Below are 13,558 nucleotides of genomic sequence, written 5' to 3' on the forward strand. Positions count from 1 at the left end.
CTGTGAATGGAGGCGGTTGGTCGGCAAAGAAGCCTGACCTTTGAGGAGGGCGACCGACCGCTGACGCCCGTGACCCGAGGACCGTCGCTGCGCCACTGTTTCTCGTATGCGAATCGTGCCTCAGCTTCACGACGCCCTACGTAGCGTCTGCCTATTCCTACCAACCATCCCCTCTCGACCTGAGCTCTTTCATCTTCCTTCCTTTCAACAATTACTTCCCATCTAAGATATTGAATCGTGATATTGACTTATCACTGTTAAATCGATCTGTTGCAACTTCAACTTATTTCGTTTCTTTAATTCCCCACACGAGGCTGCACATCGCCACCATGATGAACTCAGCTGTTGGACATCTGGTCCGTCGTGGCATCACGGCCACCTTCTCGAGCTCTCAGGCTATGAACTTTGAGAACTTCGAGAATGGCTCTCCCAAGTCTCCTGAGCCCGAGTTGAAGTTTCCAGCATGGGGTATGGTCTTGTTGGGTACGACAGTCGTGGTGTACTTCTTTGCGGCTAGCATGGTAAGTTGTTCCCGAAATAGCATCAGAACTTCCAATTAACAGGTACATCAGATTGAATATACCTTCGGCCGCATTATTCCTACCCTCATCATGATCGAATCTCCAGCCGAAATCGCTTTCGAACCCCTCTCAACCGACGAGACCGATGCCAGCCTGAACAAGACTTCCCAGGTCGAGACCGTCAAGCCACGAGCCATTACCTCCAGCTTCAAATCCTCCATTCAGCTCTTACAATCGAAGGGTGGATTCCGTGCTCGTTTCAGAGGTATCTCAGTCTACATCGTCAATTCGATGGTTGTACAATGGGTTTCGCAATTCCTGTCCGCCATCCCATTCATGCCAGCACCTCTCTCGATCCTCGCTGCCATGGTCCTTTGCGCAAACCTCTCCCTCTGTTGGACTCTGATCGTCATCTCCGACCCTAGCCCAAAGACCTGGTTCCGTCGCATGCCGACCCTCAGTATGTGGAAGAAGGTCGCCATTCCAACCGCTCTCTTGAGCGTCTCTGAACAAGTCGCAATCTTTGCTCCTCTCTTCCTCGCCCTGGCTATGGGTCTCGACCGAGAAGATCCAAGACAAATGCCATATTATACCTCCAAGGACACCGGAATCATGGCCGCAAAGAGTTTCGCCGTTATTGCCCTCGCTGTGGTTCTTGGCGTCTTCCTCGTCATCCCAGCCAACATCGCTCTTACCCGTGTTCAAGCTTCCCTCATTCCCGAGGCTGAGGAGACTATCGTTCCATTCGACCGCAGCTTCAACGGCAAAGTCGTCCCAGAAATTGTCGGCGGAACTGGTGTCATCGGAATGATGGATGCGTGGAAGACTTTCGACTGGGCTGCTCGCATCAGGCTTGTCAAGGCCTATGTTAAGGTTTTTGCCATGCAACTCGCTTTGACCTTGGCATTTTTCTTTGTTCTCACTGCCCAATTCTTCATGATTGTTGGTAAGGATTTCAAGAAGTATGCTCCAAAGGATGGTGCCAACTAGGTTCACCCCGCGCTCTGTAGAGCAAGCATTCTTACTACTTCGAACCCACTCAGCTTGTATTACTGCTCTACGAATTATGCTTTAAAATTGGAAATCTGGTGTTCCTCTTGGATATTTCTTTTGTAATGGGAGGGATCTAGAATTTGGAAGATATCTGTCATCGGAATGACATAGGGTCGATAATTCAAGCGTTGATATTATCAAGTTTCTGTTACCACATGCTTCTCCTTAGGTTTTCGAGTATGATATAAATCTATTTTTAAGCTCGTTCAAGCGAAGTCGAGTAAGGCACGTTTTCTTTTCCACGTGTTCGTCTCCAAGAATTCCATCATGATGATATGTCGCCACCAGCTGTGAACGAATTCAATATATGTCGTCTGAAAGGGTACTATCGAATTCTACTTCTGGTCACATCTCCATGTATCTTCCATTTCCATCGCATCTCTGCAGTCCTGTCCTGTCATTTTGCGTCGTGGGGATCGTCCTTTGTGCCATAGCCGCAAAGACGGGAAGTTTCAACTTCCTCGTTTGTCGATCACCGCAAATACTCTCCATTACTTGCAGCTACAAAGGCGAAAGATTTAGCTCTTTCACGATCTCATTGGAAGATGCAAATGTCCTGGGCAGTTTTTCCATTACCATCGGCAAGGTATCGGGCCCGGCCAGTTCCGTACCTTCCCCTTTGCGCTGGTACGCAAATGGGCTATCTACCAATAGTTCAACCATGTGCAGCATGTCGCTGTACACAACTGCGTACCTGCATATCTCCACCCCGAGGCAACTTACTTTGGGCCCGAAAGATGAAAATTATATAAATCCGGGGTCGACCTGTAATAAGTTTGCGCAGCATCGTCTTCATCATGCGTTTCTCAACAGTTGCTGCTTCATTGGCGCTGCCGTTAGGCATCTCGGCTAGTTGCAATGCGGATAATTGTCTTCGTGCATTGAGAGCGCCGACGAAACTCGCAGAGGCTCAGGCGTTTTGTGCTACATTCACGACGGCGGCAGTAACGGCGACGAGTGCGATTCCGTCGTACGCGGTTGCGGCTTGTGGGGGAGATGTTGTTAGTCGGGTGAGTAGTGCGTGTAGTTGTATTGCTGTTTCGACGAGCTCTACAAGTGCCAGTTCGAGCACGTCTAGCTCAACGATTTCTACGAGTACTTCGGTTTCAAGCTCTACGAGTATAAGCTCGAGTACGATTATTGCTACGACTAGTTCCTCCTCGACGTCTTCAACTTCTGTCACCAGTTCGACAAGCACCGCTCCAACTAGCTCGCCTACCGGGTTTCCTCCTGGTCCAAAGACATGTTTAAATCCTCAATTGAGTTGTCAAAACACGACGGTCGTCGAGGATCTCTGCTGCTTTAATGCACCAGGTGGTCAGCTTTTGCAAACTCAATTTTGGGACACGGCACCAAGCACTGGTAAGTTAAATTCTATGTGAGCATAAATCATCACTAATAAGAAATAGGACCCGCTGATTCATGGACACTTCACGGACTCTGGCCCGATCACTGTGACGGCACGTATGATGCCAACTGTGATCCATCAAGAGAATACAGCAATATCACTGCTATTCTACAATCTTACAACAGAACTGACTTGCTCACCTATATGAGCAAGTACTGGAAAGACTACCAAGGAAATGATGAGTCTTTCTGGGAGCATGAGTGGGACAAACACGGAACCTGTATCAGCACTTTGGAGCCAAGTTGCTACAACGGCTATACTGGACAGGAAGAGGTTGTGGATTACTTTGAGAAAGCTGTTAGCTTGTTCCAGGGACTCGACAGTTACAAGGTAAGTTCCATTAAATAATCCAAAGAACGACCCTAACAATTCCTAGTTCCTAGCAGCCGCAGGAATCCTACCTTCAACCACAGTGACCTACACCTCAGCCCAAATCCAATCCGCCCTAACCGCCGCCCACGGCTTCCCCGTAACAATCGGCTGCAGCGGCGGCGCTCTCGACGAGATCTGGTACCACTTCGACGTCCGAGGTAGTGTCCAGACCGGCGAATTCGTAGCAACATCCCCAGATGGATCGAAATCCTCATGTGCGGATACAGGAGTGAAATACCTCCCAAAATACCTCCCACCAAGCACGACCACTACATCCTCGCCCCCTGGACCAACTGCAACTGGCGCTCCATACGCAGGAAAGGGATTCCTCCAAGCCACCACCGGCGGCGCGCAAAAAGGCTGTTTGATCAGTGCAGGGACGTGGTATACCACCGGCACATGCGCTACCTACACCGCCACCGCATCCGGTAACTCCCCCTATTCCACCATATCACTCCTCAACTAACAATTCCTAGGCACAGGCTTCACTCTAACATCCAGCAAAGGCCCCTGCGGTATCGTCGCAGACGCTTTCACCTGCGCGGCTGGCACTACCCCAGGGGTGTTCACGAGCGTGAATGGTTTGCTGGCGTATGGTAGCAGCTCGGACTTTTACGCAGCTGCGGTACCTTCGGGTAGTGTGCAGCAGAAAGTGTTTACTACGAGTAATGCTGTGCAGGTGACTTTTAAGTGGCAGAGTGTTTGAGTGGGATATACGAAATCGTATACGAATATTATGATGATATATAAACGGATTATGAATGAAAATCATGAGTTAATTTTATTTATTTTATTGCCTTTCTCTAACGTATTACTCTTGAAGCGGAGTCGATTGCTTCATAACATCCTAAGATCCCTCACCCCCTCTCATCAAACTATATCGATACCCACAAACACATTCCCCAATACCTTCCTCGTATCCTGCATAAACCCATCCTGACACGATCTCAATCGCGCGCTCGACCCAACCCCGTGCACCTCTCCCGTATACTTATATATCTTAAGTCTTGCACTCCCTTCACTGTAGAACTAAATTCATTAATGTTTATACGAACGTCGTATCTTCACACCCGCTAGACCTGAAGTCGGCATGATAAGCTGGGTGATGTGTCGTTGTAGCGTGCAATTCTTCACTCGGGGGTTTTGTTCTGGACTTGCTGGATGGGGTTGTTTGTATGTAATCTTGCGGTTTAGGTGGTCTGTTTCGTTAGGTTTGTGGGTATTACTCTTAGACGTAGGGATTGTTGACATCCATTTGCAGGACCTCGAGGACGTTTTCGTAATTAGCGTAAGTTTAGGGAACGGACAGCCGACCTAGTACATACTTATTTCACCGTAGAACTGTAGATTTAATAATGTCTATACGCACGTCGTATGTTTACAGCTGCTAAACTTGAAGTCGGGGTATAAAAAGCTGAGCGATACTTTGGTTTTGGCTTATACTTCCTCGCTTTGGGTATTTTGTTCTGGAAATACTACGATGGAGGTTTTATATATATTTCTGCGATTTAATTGCTCTATTCCGTTAGCTATGTAAATACTACTCCCTCGTACGTACCGCAAAACCCGTTCGCAGGACCTCGATAACGACTTCACAATCGGCGCAAGTCTACGGAACGGACAGCTGAGCGCTGCGATTTTGACTAACCTTACTAGGCTGTGAAGTTCTCGCTAAGTTTCTAGACATAGACGATGTATGTTATGGAGCAGCCGCGACGGCTTCATGGTGGGTCGAGGAGTGAGGCCTGAGGGTCATAGCCGGAGGGTGTGTGTGTACGGGTAAGAACGAGGTTTTTGAGTTTAGTGATCAGTTGAGGGATATTCTGTACTGGTTTTCCGTCTAGAGTGAGATTTGTTGTCGAAGGGCTTCGGAAGAAGCTTGTCTTTTCGCAAACCTTGGATGATTTTGCTGATTCGAGTTGTTTGCCTATTGAGACGCCACTTAGGAGATCTGATAGCTTGTTATCTCCGTCCTTAATCAGCCAATCCATCCCATTCTGCACATTCAACTCCTGCACACTCGTCTCAACCTCAACAATCGTTCTCCGACCCGCCAAACACGCAGGACAAGTGAAATTCGAGATGTCCTCTGGATGATAGTCAACGGGATATATGATCTTACTCAAACACCGCCGACACTCAACGCAAGGCGCTCCACCGCCTTTCCGACAATAATAACACTTCGCCGAAACACCAAGAGCTTGCGGGTTATACACCACATACTGCGCCCGACACATCCGCATTCGACATTCTACCCACGTTGCTTCCGTCGCAGGTGTATCATTCCGACTTACACACGAGCGAATACACCTCGCTCGATCCTCGGGGGCTTGATAGTCTGCTATGCAGTTTCCACATTTACCTTTTGCGCCCATAACAGTAACGGACCGTGGGAAACGGCAGGATATGCACGTCACCAGCGGTCCTAAAGCCACCGTCGCCTTCTCAGGCGTCCAGCTTATGGCGGTTGTTAATGGGGTGTGTAAGTTCTGCTCGAGCGTTTTGTAGGAGATGAAGAGCCAGAAAAGCGAGCGAGCTGAGGGTTTTAGTAAGGTCTCGAGGTGAGGGTTTGGAGGCGAGTTGAGGTCGTGGGTTGTATATGCTGCGTCGGCGGGGAGGAGGAGATTTAAATGGTTTATATTATATATGTCTCGTGGTTTGAGGGTGTGCCAGGGATTTTTCCATGCGAGAATTTCGGTTTCGGCGGCGAGGAACAGTGGGTTGATTCCTCTGGTGAGCGCGAGCGCGGCGAGTAAGACTGCGGGATGAGCTGGGAGTATGGTTCCGGGGACTATCAGATGGAGTGAGATTTTCCAGAATTTGCGGTCGTAGGTGGGTTGGACGAGTGCAAGAGGGATGCGTTGGATTGGGACGGATTTGGTGTTGGAGGGGAGGTCTTGTGGTGTTTTGGCGAATGAAAATCGTGTTAGGATGCTACCTAGTCGTTTGAGGACTTGGGCATCGCAGGATCGCTTGATTTCGAGGAGTTCGCTTCGTTGGAATTGGTGGATTGGACTGCTGTTGGCGTGTGATTCGGATGGTTGGGGGAAAGATGATATTAGGTCGAGGTAGACACACGGGAACTGTTGATCTTCTCCCACGCTTTCAATAGCCTCCTGGATATCGACAGTGAAGTCATAAGACTCTTCTAACCAAATCTTCATCCTTACCTTCTTTTCAATGTTCTTGATTTTCTCGATAGACTTGCGGAATGCGGTGGTAAGGTCTCCTCGTGCGTCGTTGTCGCGGTCGCTGCAGATTGCTCTCCATAGACTTCCAAAACCCGGGTTCAGAGATATTGTGGAGATATCGTCTTCGATTAGCTGTTTCATTTGTTTGGTTGCTAGTTGTTTATAAGTGTTGTCGACTTTATACCGCTGAACGACATCTTGTACTGGGGGGGTTCAACGAGGCATATACTTCTTGAGGATCGCCAAATCAACCTTGAAGTTCTCCACTCCACTTCCCTGTGAACTCCCCTCAAGACTCTCTTCCTTCTCAATTTTCTCCAGTACACTCAAATCCTTAAACCTCGCCAACTTCGCACCAATCCCCCCATCTTCCCAACCCCCTATCTCAACACCCATCCACTCCAACAACAACCTCACCGTCATCTCCGAAATATCACCAGCCCTCGAACTCGTAAGATAAAAACACGCACCCCCCGTCACCGCCGACAAAAACGTATAATAATCCCCCAATCTCCCCGCCATATGTCTACCCTCCAACAAACAAACCACCTTCGCCCGTCCCGCCAGAACCCTCGCACCACAAACCCAATCCGCAAACAAATGCCCCCTTCCCCCAAAAGACCCAGACTCCAACAACACCTTCTGCTCAACCTCATAATTACTCTTCGCCCCCCAAATCCTCCTGGCATTCTCCCGCGTATGCGGCGGCGCATCCATATACAACAACACGAGCGTCGTGGCCTCTGGCCGCATAACCTCATACGCCCTCGCCAGCGCCGTTTTCATCGCTTCCGGCTCGTCGCCGCCGCCGTCTGGATGCAGGGTCTGCGCGAAGTGCGTGAGTTCTGCTCGGGCGGTGGGGGAGGAGGGGTCTTTCCAGCCGGAAAAGGAGAGGATGAGTGTGGGGGGGAAGTAGGCGCGGTAGGCGAGGATGCTGAGACGGGAGAAGGAGGTTGTGACGGTGGTGAGGGTGAGGAGATGCGGGAGGGTGATGGAGAGGGAGTTGAGTGTGGGACCTGTGTTGTAGGTTGCGTCGATGAGGAGGAGGAGGTCGTATATTTCCGGGGCTTGAGTTGGGAGTGATGGTGTAGAATCCATGGTTTTCGTTGGGGTTGGGGAGTTATGTTGAAGTGACAGTGGTGGATGGACTTTTCAGACTGGGTATCTAGTCTAATGGAATGCTTTTGCTGATAATGAACGTCTTACCACAACTAAGAAACGAGCGTGTTTCTGACATATAATTAGTCGATAAGAAATGATAAAATCGTTTCTCTAGAAGGGTATACATACTTCTTCCACGTTCCCCCTATTGACACTGCCCAGGTGAGTCATGTGACAAACCACGACTCCCTTCCGAATACCAAACCATGGACACACACAACAAAAATATCAGCTCTTGACAATTTAAAATTACATTCATCTCATCCTCTGACCGAAGTACTCTCACTTACAAACAAGGTAGACCTCGGATTTAACTCCACTCGCGGTCGCGGCCACACACAGCCACACGAGTTATCGACGCCACAACCGGTCTCGCCAGACCGAATGGTTTTACGTAGAATTTTTGGGCGTTCAGCGGCTCTCCTCGGTTCCGCCCGTCAAATTCGCCTTGTTTGACATAGCTGAGGGCGGAAGGGAGTGTTTTCGTTGGGCTTTTGGTACGGTTGCAGCTGAGGTTTTGGTCACGGGCGGGTTGGTTTATGTGGGATGCGAGATGAGGACGCGTGTGTTTTTGAGAGATATAGTAAGACTGGATTGATTAATTAATAGGTCTGTGTATTAAGTACCTAGGTAGTCATTGACTTTTTCTCGACTTGTTACTATTTTTCGAGCTAGTTCTGAAGTTGCTAAAAAGAAACACTGTAAGTATTATACTGTTTAATGAAATAAGTGATACAGCTAATTGATTAGCTTCCCGTAGAATATGGACAGAGGTTTATAATTGATCAGGTTAAGAACACCCGACGATGTGTAATTGGATAGGTTGAGATAAATAAGATTTTAACAACATAGGAAAAATTCGCAAGCTACTTTGTGTTCAAGTTTCTTCTATATAGTCTAGTAAGAACAGGCCATTATTTAATGACGAATATAGACCGTTCTCTTAATTGTAATTGAGATACAGACTAGATAGGACGAATAGTGATTAGAGACCTTGTATTTGTTCTTTAATTTTTTTGACATATATAACTTGTATAAAGTTAAGGTCGCGAGATAAGTTCCCTGAGACTGTTGGTATCCGTATTCATTAGAAGTGTAGTAGCAGGTATAATGTGTTACAAATATGCGACTTAGATGTGTAAACTGTCGTCGGCCATATCGCCCAGGATCATCTGATCTGGATGAGGTAAGCGGTAGAAAGAAATTAGAGTATTTTTCCAGATGTAATGTAACACAAGTAGCTTCTGTAACTCGCAAGACCCTGTACGCTTTAGAATGACTGGTGAGCCCTACAAGCACCGTCTCAAGGAATTTCAGTTCTCTCAAGATATACACGTAGAAATCGATAAGATAGGTAATGTAAGTCAAATTATGATTAATTCATGTCGTGGGGCCTTGGCCGCTGAAAACAGCCCCAAAACTAAATCAGAAAATTTCAGGCGCTGTCCTGCAGAAAAAATACGAACATAATCCGTAATCCTATCCCTTCCCATAAGAACGCTAGCAACAAAACGTTCTATCAGGCCAGCTATATTTTGGTTATGCTCGATTATGAAATCCGATAAGATTTCCATACAAGTACGATTTGGTCAGCACTTGAAAATTGGTTTTCCCTCGAAACTCTTTGGGAGACGGTGATCGTGAGGGAAAGAGTGCAGCTGTGCTTGAGCGTCAGTGAGAGAAAACAAGGAACTTCGAGGGTCAACCGACTTATTGTGAACTCGATCCTTGCGCCGCAGGCTCAAAGCCACGTTGAGCGAGTACATTTAGCAACATTGTACTTTAGTGCTAGCTCGAGTGAGTGCTTCTTCACTTGGCAATGATTACGCGCGGAGCTTCCTTGGTAGCTTCTCCTCCGGTTTGGAATGTCTTGCTTTGAAAGCTCGCTGGACTTAACAGTACACTGCGACTGCATCTGCTCGTTGCACGTAATCTCTGGTCGACCTAGGGTGAGTTGCAATTGATCCAGCCTGCAGAATGGATTTGCCAGCGCTACCGGGATGAAAGTTGGAAACTACTAGAGCAGCGAGAATGAAGGCCAAAGTAGGCCGGTTCAAAAGTGATAACTGGCGAACAAGGCTATGCATTTGATCGCAACTTACAACTACAGACAACAGAGGTAGGACGCAGATAGACGGAAGATACAAGGAGGTGATAGTCTAGTCTTTCTTTGACTTCCGACGCGTATTTCTGGCTTGTTTGGCTTTGGAGACTCCTTGAGGTTTCGCAGAATTCCCCGTTCCTGCAGCAACTTTCGCAGCTTTCGCAACTTTGCGCTCAGGTCTCTGGCGGAGGACGCGAGTTGACGGGTTCGTAGGAGGTATCACGCTTGAGACTTCACCGACTTCAGGGACATACGGTTGTTTCTTCTGCCTTTTCTTCGCAGTCTTAGCAACAAGTGAAGGTTTAGCTGAATTGACCGCGATTTTGGATTGTCGCCGAGGGGTTGTCCGTCCTTTCCCAGCAGCTTCAGGAAATTTCGTGGAGTGAACTGAACCAGAACTTCTATCCGCTGCCGGTTCATTCCTTTGTGTCCCACCCACTGCGAGCTCGCGAGCATCGACCATGTTCTCGGCCACGCCCTCTGCTGACTGCTGCTTCTTGTCCGTGGGTTCCTGCAGCCGATTCTGGGACTCCTGCCACAGGGAGTCGTAGACTCGTAGTAAGGACGTCAGGTTCCTCAGTCGATAACGTAAGATCTCATCGTCGTCGTCGTCAAAGTCCTCGGTGCCAGTCAGAAAAATCGACGACACATTAGCGAATTTACGATAGTCTTCTTGTTGCCGCTGACATTCCAGGGCGAGTTGGTCGCTCTGGGTCCATGCTGGCGTAAATGCTCCTGCCGAAATGCTCCTCGAACTATCCTCTGCTTTACGGAGTGCGGTGAGTTTGGACGTCTCTTCCTCGAATCCGTTCGAGGCACCCCAACCGCGCATTCCAAGACGCTTGCGCGCATCGTATCGTTCTAGCTCTTGCTTTTCGCGCGCTGCCCGTGCAGCTGCGTCGCCGAAGGTGATAGTGGACGCGCGGTCGCTTGCTTCCTTTCTTCGTGCCCGCTCTTCTTCCGATATGGGCTCTCGATAGACTGCTTGATGATATTGAAGAGCTTCGGAAGACGTGCTGGCAAGGGACGGTGTCGGTGACGCGTGACGGGAGATGGGATGTTCGTTGGGGGTGTCTAGCACGGCATTGAGCTTGCGACCCAAGACGTCTAGATCTAAATCCATCAGTGCTAGGAAGGAAGTGCTCTCTGGCCGTGTTTGTTCCCTATGACGATGATGGCGACGGTAACGGTGGTGGGGATGGTGACGGTGGTAGTCAAAAGGATGGTGGTCGTGACGATAGAGGAGGAAATCGTTGCGGCGGACGTTTTATCGTTGAACGTTGCGAGGCTGCACAATCTAAAATTAGCCGTGCCCATTGCTACGGGCGCGCGCTTTTCGTTCGGGGTTGACAAGCGCCGCCCCTGCCAATAGAACACCACCGTACGCGCCCGATGTGTGGTAACCTCGCGGAGGACAAAATAAGTGGCAGTCGAAACCATTTACTCACAGCGATTGAGGAAATATCGTTTAGTGAATCAATTTGGCGAACTGTGACATATTTCGTCAATTACTTCAAGTAAATTAACACTTTTTTGAGCTCTATCTAAAATCAACTTATTCAAGTCCAAAGGTTGTTATATAATATTATTGGGCAGGTGACTGTCACTTGTCTTGTCCTCTCAGAGGTAGCCCAACATGTAGCCAGCCGCCCTCGAATTTGAAACACAAGACTAGGTAGGTACCTGTAGGTAGGTATAGGTAGACTGGAAATGCAACATATAACACACGCGACATGTCGCCCCAAACAATCGCTTTTCAACGCTCTGATCAATCTTTTTCCCCCATTTCTTCTGAGAGTGCTTTTGGTTTCAGCAAAAAACCTCTCCAAACTGCTCAATGGCCACTAATAAACGTACGCCCTGGTTCCAGCTCACCCCGGAGAATGATGTTGCTCTTGCCATTACTCAGGATACTCAAAATCGAGAGCGAGTGACGGTTCGCCCAGGCGACGAGCTCGATGTGATTCTCGTCCATTTTGAGGACTACTTCAAGCCCGAATGTATCCTTTCTTTCGGAAGAGATAGAAATTGTAGTATTGTCTGCGACCCCCCAGGCTTAGAATCAGTGTCCCGACGATTTTCCCGACGGCACTGCCAGTTTTTTCTATCCAACAGCTCGTTGATGCTCCGGGACGACTCCTCTGGCGCTTCAACGACACTCACCCCTCGAGACTTGGACCCTCACGCGTGGGAACTTTCCGCCGCATCGGGCGGCACTCCTCGTCAACGAGCCCTTCTTGAAGCTGGGGAATGGCACCTCACCGTGGGGCCTGCTGAGTTTCTTCTTGAGTTCACTGGTAGAGGTAGATTGGTCCACGCCTGAAATGAATGTCTGTATCCGTGCTAATGAAACATTCCAGGAAAGTGGTGGAAGCAGCACGTCAAGGCAAAAGAAGAGCTAGCCACCAGGAGGCTACCTGCCGCGTATATGCTCACCTTGCCCACTGTAACTCTCCCACCGACCCGTTACCAAACTCGGGTCCAAACACCTCGGATACCCGAAGAAAAGCTCCGTGACGCGGTCAAGTACTACGAGCTCGAGCATCTGGGGAAAGGAGCCTTTGGTGTTGTTAGCCGGGTCATTGATCTTCAATGGGGTGGCATCATGGCTCTCAAGGTTGTGAATGTCAATCAAAGCAAGGAGAAAGAGACGAAAGAAGGACTCAAACGTGAAGTCGAGTTGTTGGCCAAGCTGACACACGTGAGTTTGTCCAATTCATGCCTATATGCTATTTCGTGCACTAGCTGAGATTTAGACGTAGCCGCATATCATCGAATACAAGCACTCCCAAGGCTGGGAGCTCGGTCTGCCAATACAGATATTCATGTCTGCCGCTGATGGATCGTTGCGCGACCTTTTGGATGCCATATGCCAACCATTTTGTTGCCCGCGTCCTGCGAGTTCCGTATCATCAACCAGGCTCTTAGTCGTGCCCGCTGTTGGCTTCTGCTTGTGTTGCGTCGCTTTGTCACCCCACGCCCAGACTTGGAAGCGTTCGTCTTTCTCGTCTTCTAGTGCCTCTTCTTCCGCCGTTAAAGGCTCACGGTAGACCGATTGATGATATTTAAGGGCCCCGGATGAGGTACTGGCTAGAGAAGGAGACTTGTTATCCGTAGCGTCATTTTCATCTTCCCTCCCTCGTGGTTTCTTCCCAAAGGTAAGTTCATAAGCGCGGTCGCTTGCACGCTTTCTTCGTGCCTTCTCCTCTTCTGTAAGTGGCTCACGGTTGGCCCAGTCATTTAAAGCACCAGTGACATCCGTACTGGCCAGTGACGGAGACCTGGAAGGTTGAGTGCCATCGTAAGGTGGTGCTTCTTCCAACACTTTCTTGAGTTTACTCTCCAGCACGTTTGGGTCGAAATCCATCGTAAATGATGATAGAGGTTGTGGTTGTCAAACCAGAAAGAGGTGAAGAAGCGAAGAAGCTGGACATGATGACGGTATTCTAATGAGGCAGCCAGAGAACATTCACTATGATGATATGATCTCAAACATGAAGTTGTGAACTACGCGGCTAGCAAGCGCCCGTTACTTTGACTGTGCCAATAGCACAGTCATGGGAAGCGCCGAGGTGTCGCTTAAGGTTTGTGAGTCGTTGGAAGAGTTTCAACTGACTTCTCCATTTTGCGGCATCCTTTAATGTTTCCCATTATGACATGCGGTGGGTTCCATTAATATGGCCTCATGAGAAGCCAAATGTAGCCCTGCTATCGTAGGTCTATTCATTGACCCCCACGCACTCCTCTT

General features: G+C 48.9%; 6 protein-coding genes across 6 annotated transcripts; 3 read left to right on the forward strand and 3 right to left on the reverse strand.

The window, feature by feature from the left end:
• Positions 1-329: 329 nt before the first annotated feature.
• GLAREA_04155 (uncharacterized protein) lies at positions 330-1,511 on the forward strand (the record flags this gene model as incomplete). Its single annotated transcript, XM_008084408.1, has 2 exons — positions 330-521; positions 573-1,511. 2 exons carry the CDS (start codon positions 330-332, stop codon positions 1,509-1,511), a joined length of 1,131 nt encoding a protein of 376 aa, XP_008082599.1.
• Positions 1,512-2,371: 860 nt separating this feature from the next.
• On the forward strand, positions 2,372-4,060 carry GLAREA_04156 (Ribonuclease Rh-like protein; the record flags this gene model as incomplete). The annotated part of the gene is made up of 4 exons (XM_008084409.1): positions 2,372-2,936; positions 2,984-3,312; positions 3,359-3,782; positions 3,831-4,060. 4 exons carry the CDS (start codon positions 2,372-2,374, stop codon positions 4,058-4,060), a joined length of 1,548 nt encoding a protein of 515 aa, XP_008082600.1.
• A 1,015-nt stretch (positions 4,061-5,075) lies between these two features.
• Positions 5,076-7,643, reverse strand: GLAREA_04157 (uncharacterized protein; the record flags this gene model as incomplete). The annotated part of the gene is made up of 2 exons (XM_008084410.1): positions 5,076-6,697; positions 6,764-7,643. The coding sequence occupies 2 exons, from the start codon at positions 7,641-7,643 to the stop codon at positions 5,076-5,078; spliced, it is 2,502 nt and encodes an 833-aa protein (XP_008082601.1).
• Positions 7,644-9,865: 2,222 nt separating this feature from the next.
• GLAREA_04158 (uncharacterized protein) lies at positions 9,866-10,933 on the reverse strand (the record flags this gene model as incomplete). Its single annotated transcript, XM_008084411.1, has 1 exon — positions 9,866-10,933. The coding sequence occupies one exon, from the start codon at positions 10,931-10,933 to the stop codon at positions 9,866-9,868; it is 1,068 nt and encodes a 355-aa protein (XP_008082602.1).
• Positions 10,934-11,647: 714 nt separating this feature from the next.
• On the forward strand, positions 11,648-12,133 carry GLAREA_04159 (uncharacterized protein; the record flags this gene model as incomplete). The annotated part of the gene is made up of 1 exon (XM_008084412.1): positions 11,648-12,133. The coding sequence occupies one exon, from the start codon at positions 11,648-11,650 to the stop codon at positions 12,131-12,133; it is 486 nt and encodes a 161-aa protein (XP_008082603.1).
• Positions 12,134-12,562: 429 nt separating this feature from the next.
• Positions 12,563-13,177, reverse strand: GLAREA_04160 (uncharacterized protein; the record flags this gene model as incomplete). The annotated part of the gene is made up of 1 exon (XM_008084413.1): positions 12,563-13,177. The coding sequence occupies one exon, from the start codon at positions 13,175-13,177 to the stop codon at positions 12,563-12,565; it is 615 nt and encodes a 204-aa protein (XP_008082604.1).
• Between the last annotated feature and the right edge of the window lie 381 nt (positions 13,178-13,558).

Source organism: Glarea lozoyensis (assembly GCF_000409485.1).
Source record: "Glarea lozoyensis ATCC 20868 chromosome Unknown GLAREA2, whole genome shotgun sequence".
NCBI lineage: Eukaryota > Fungi > Ascomycota > Leotiomycetes > Helotiales > Helotiaceae > Glarea > Glarea lozoyensis.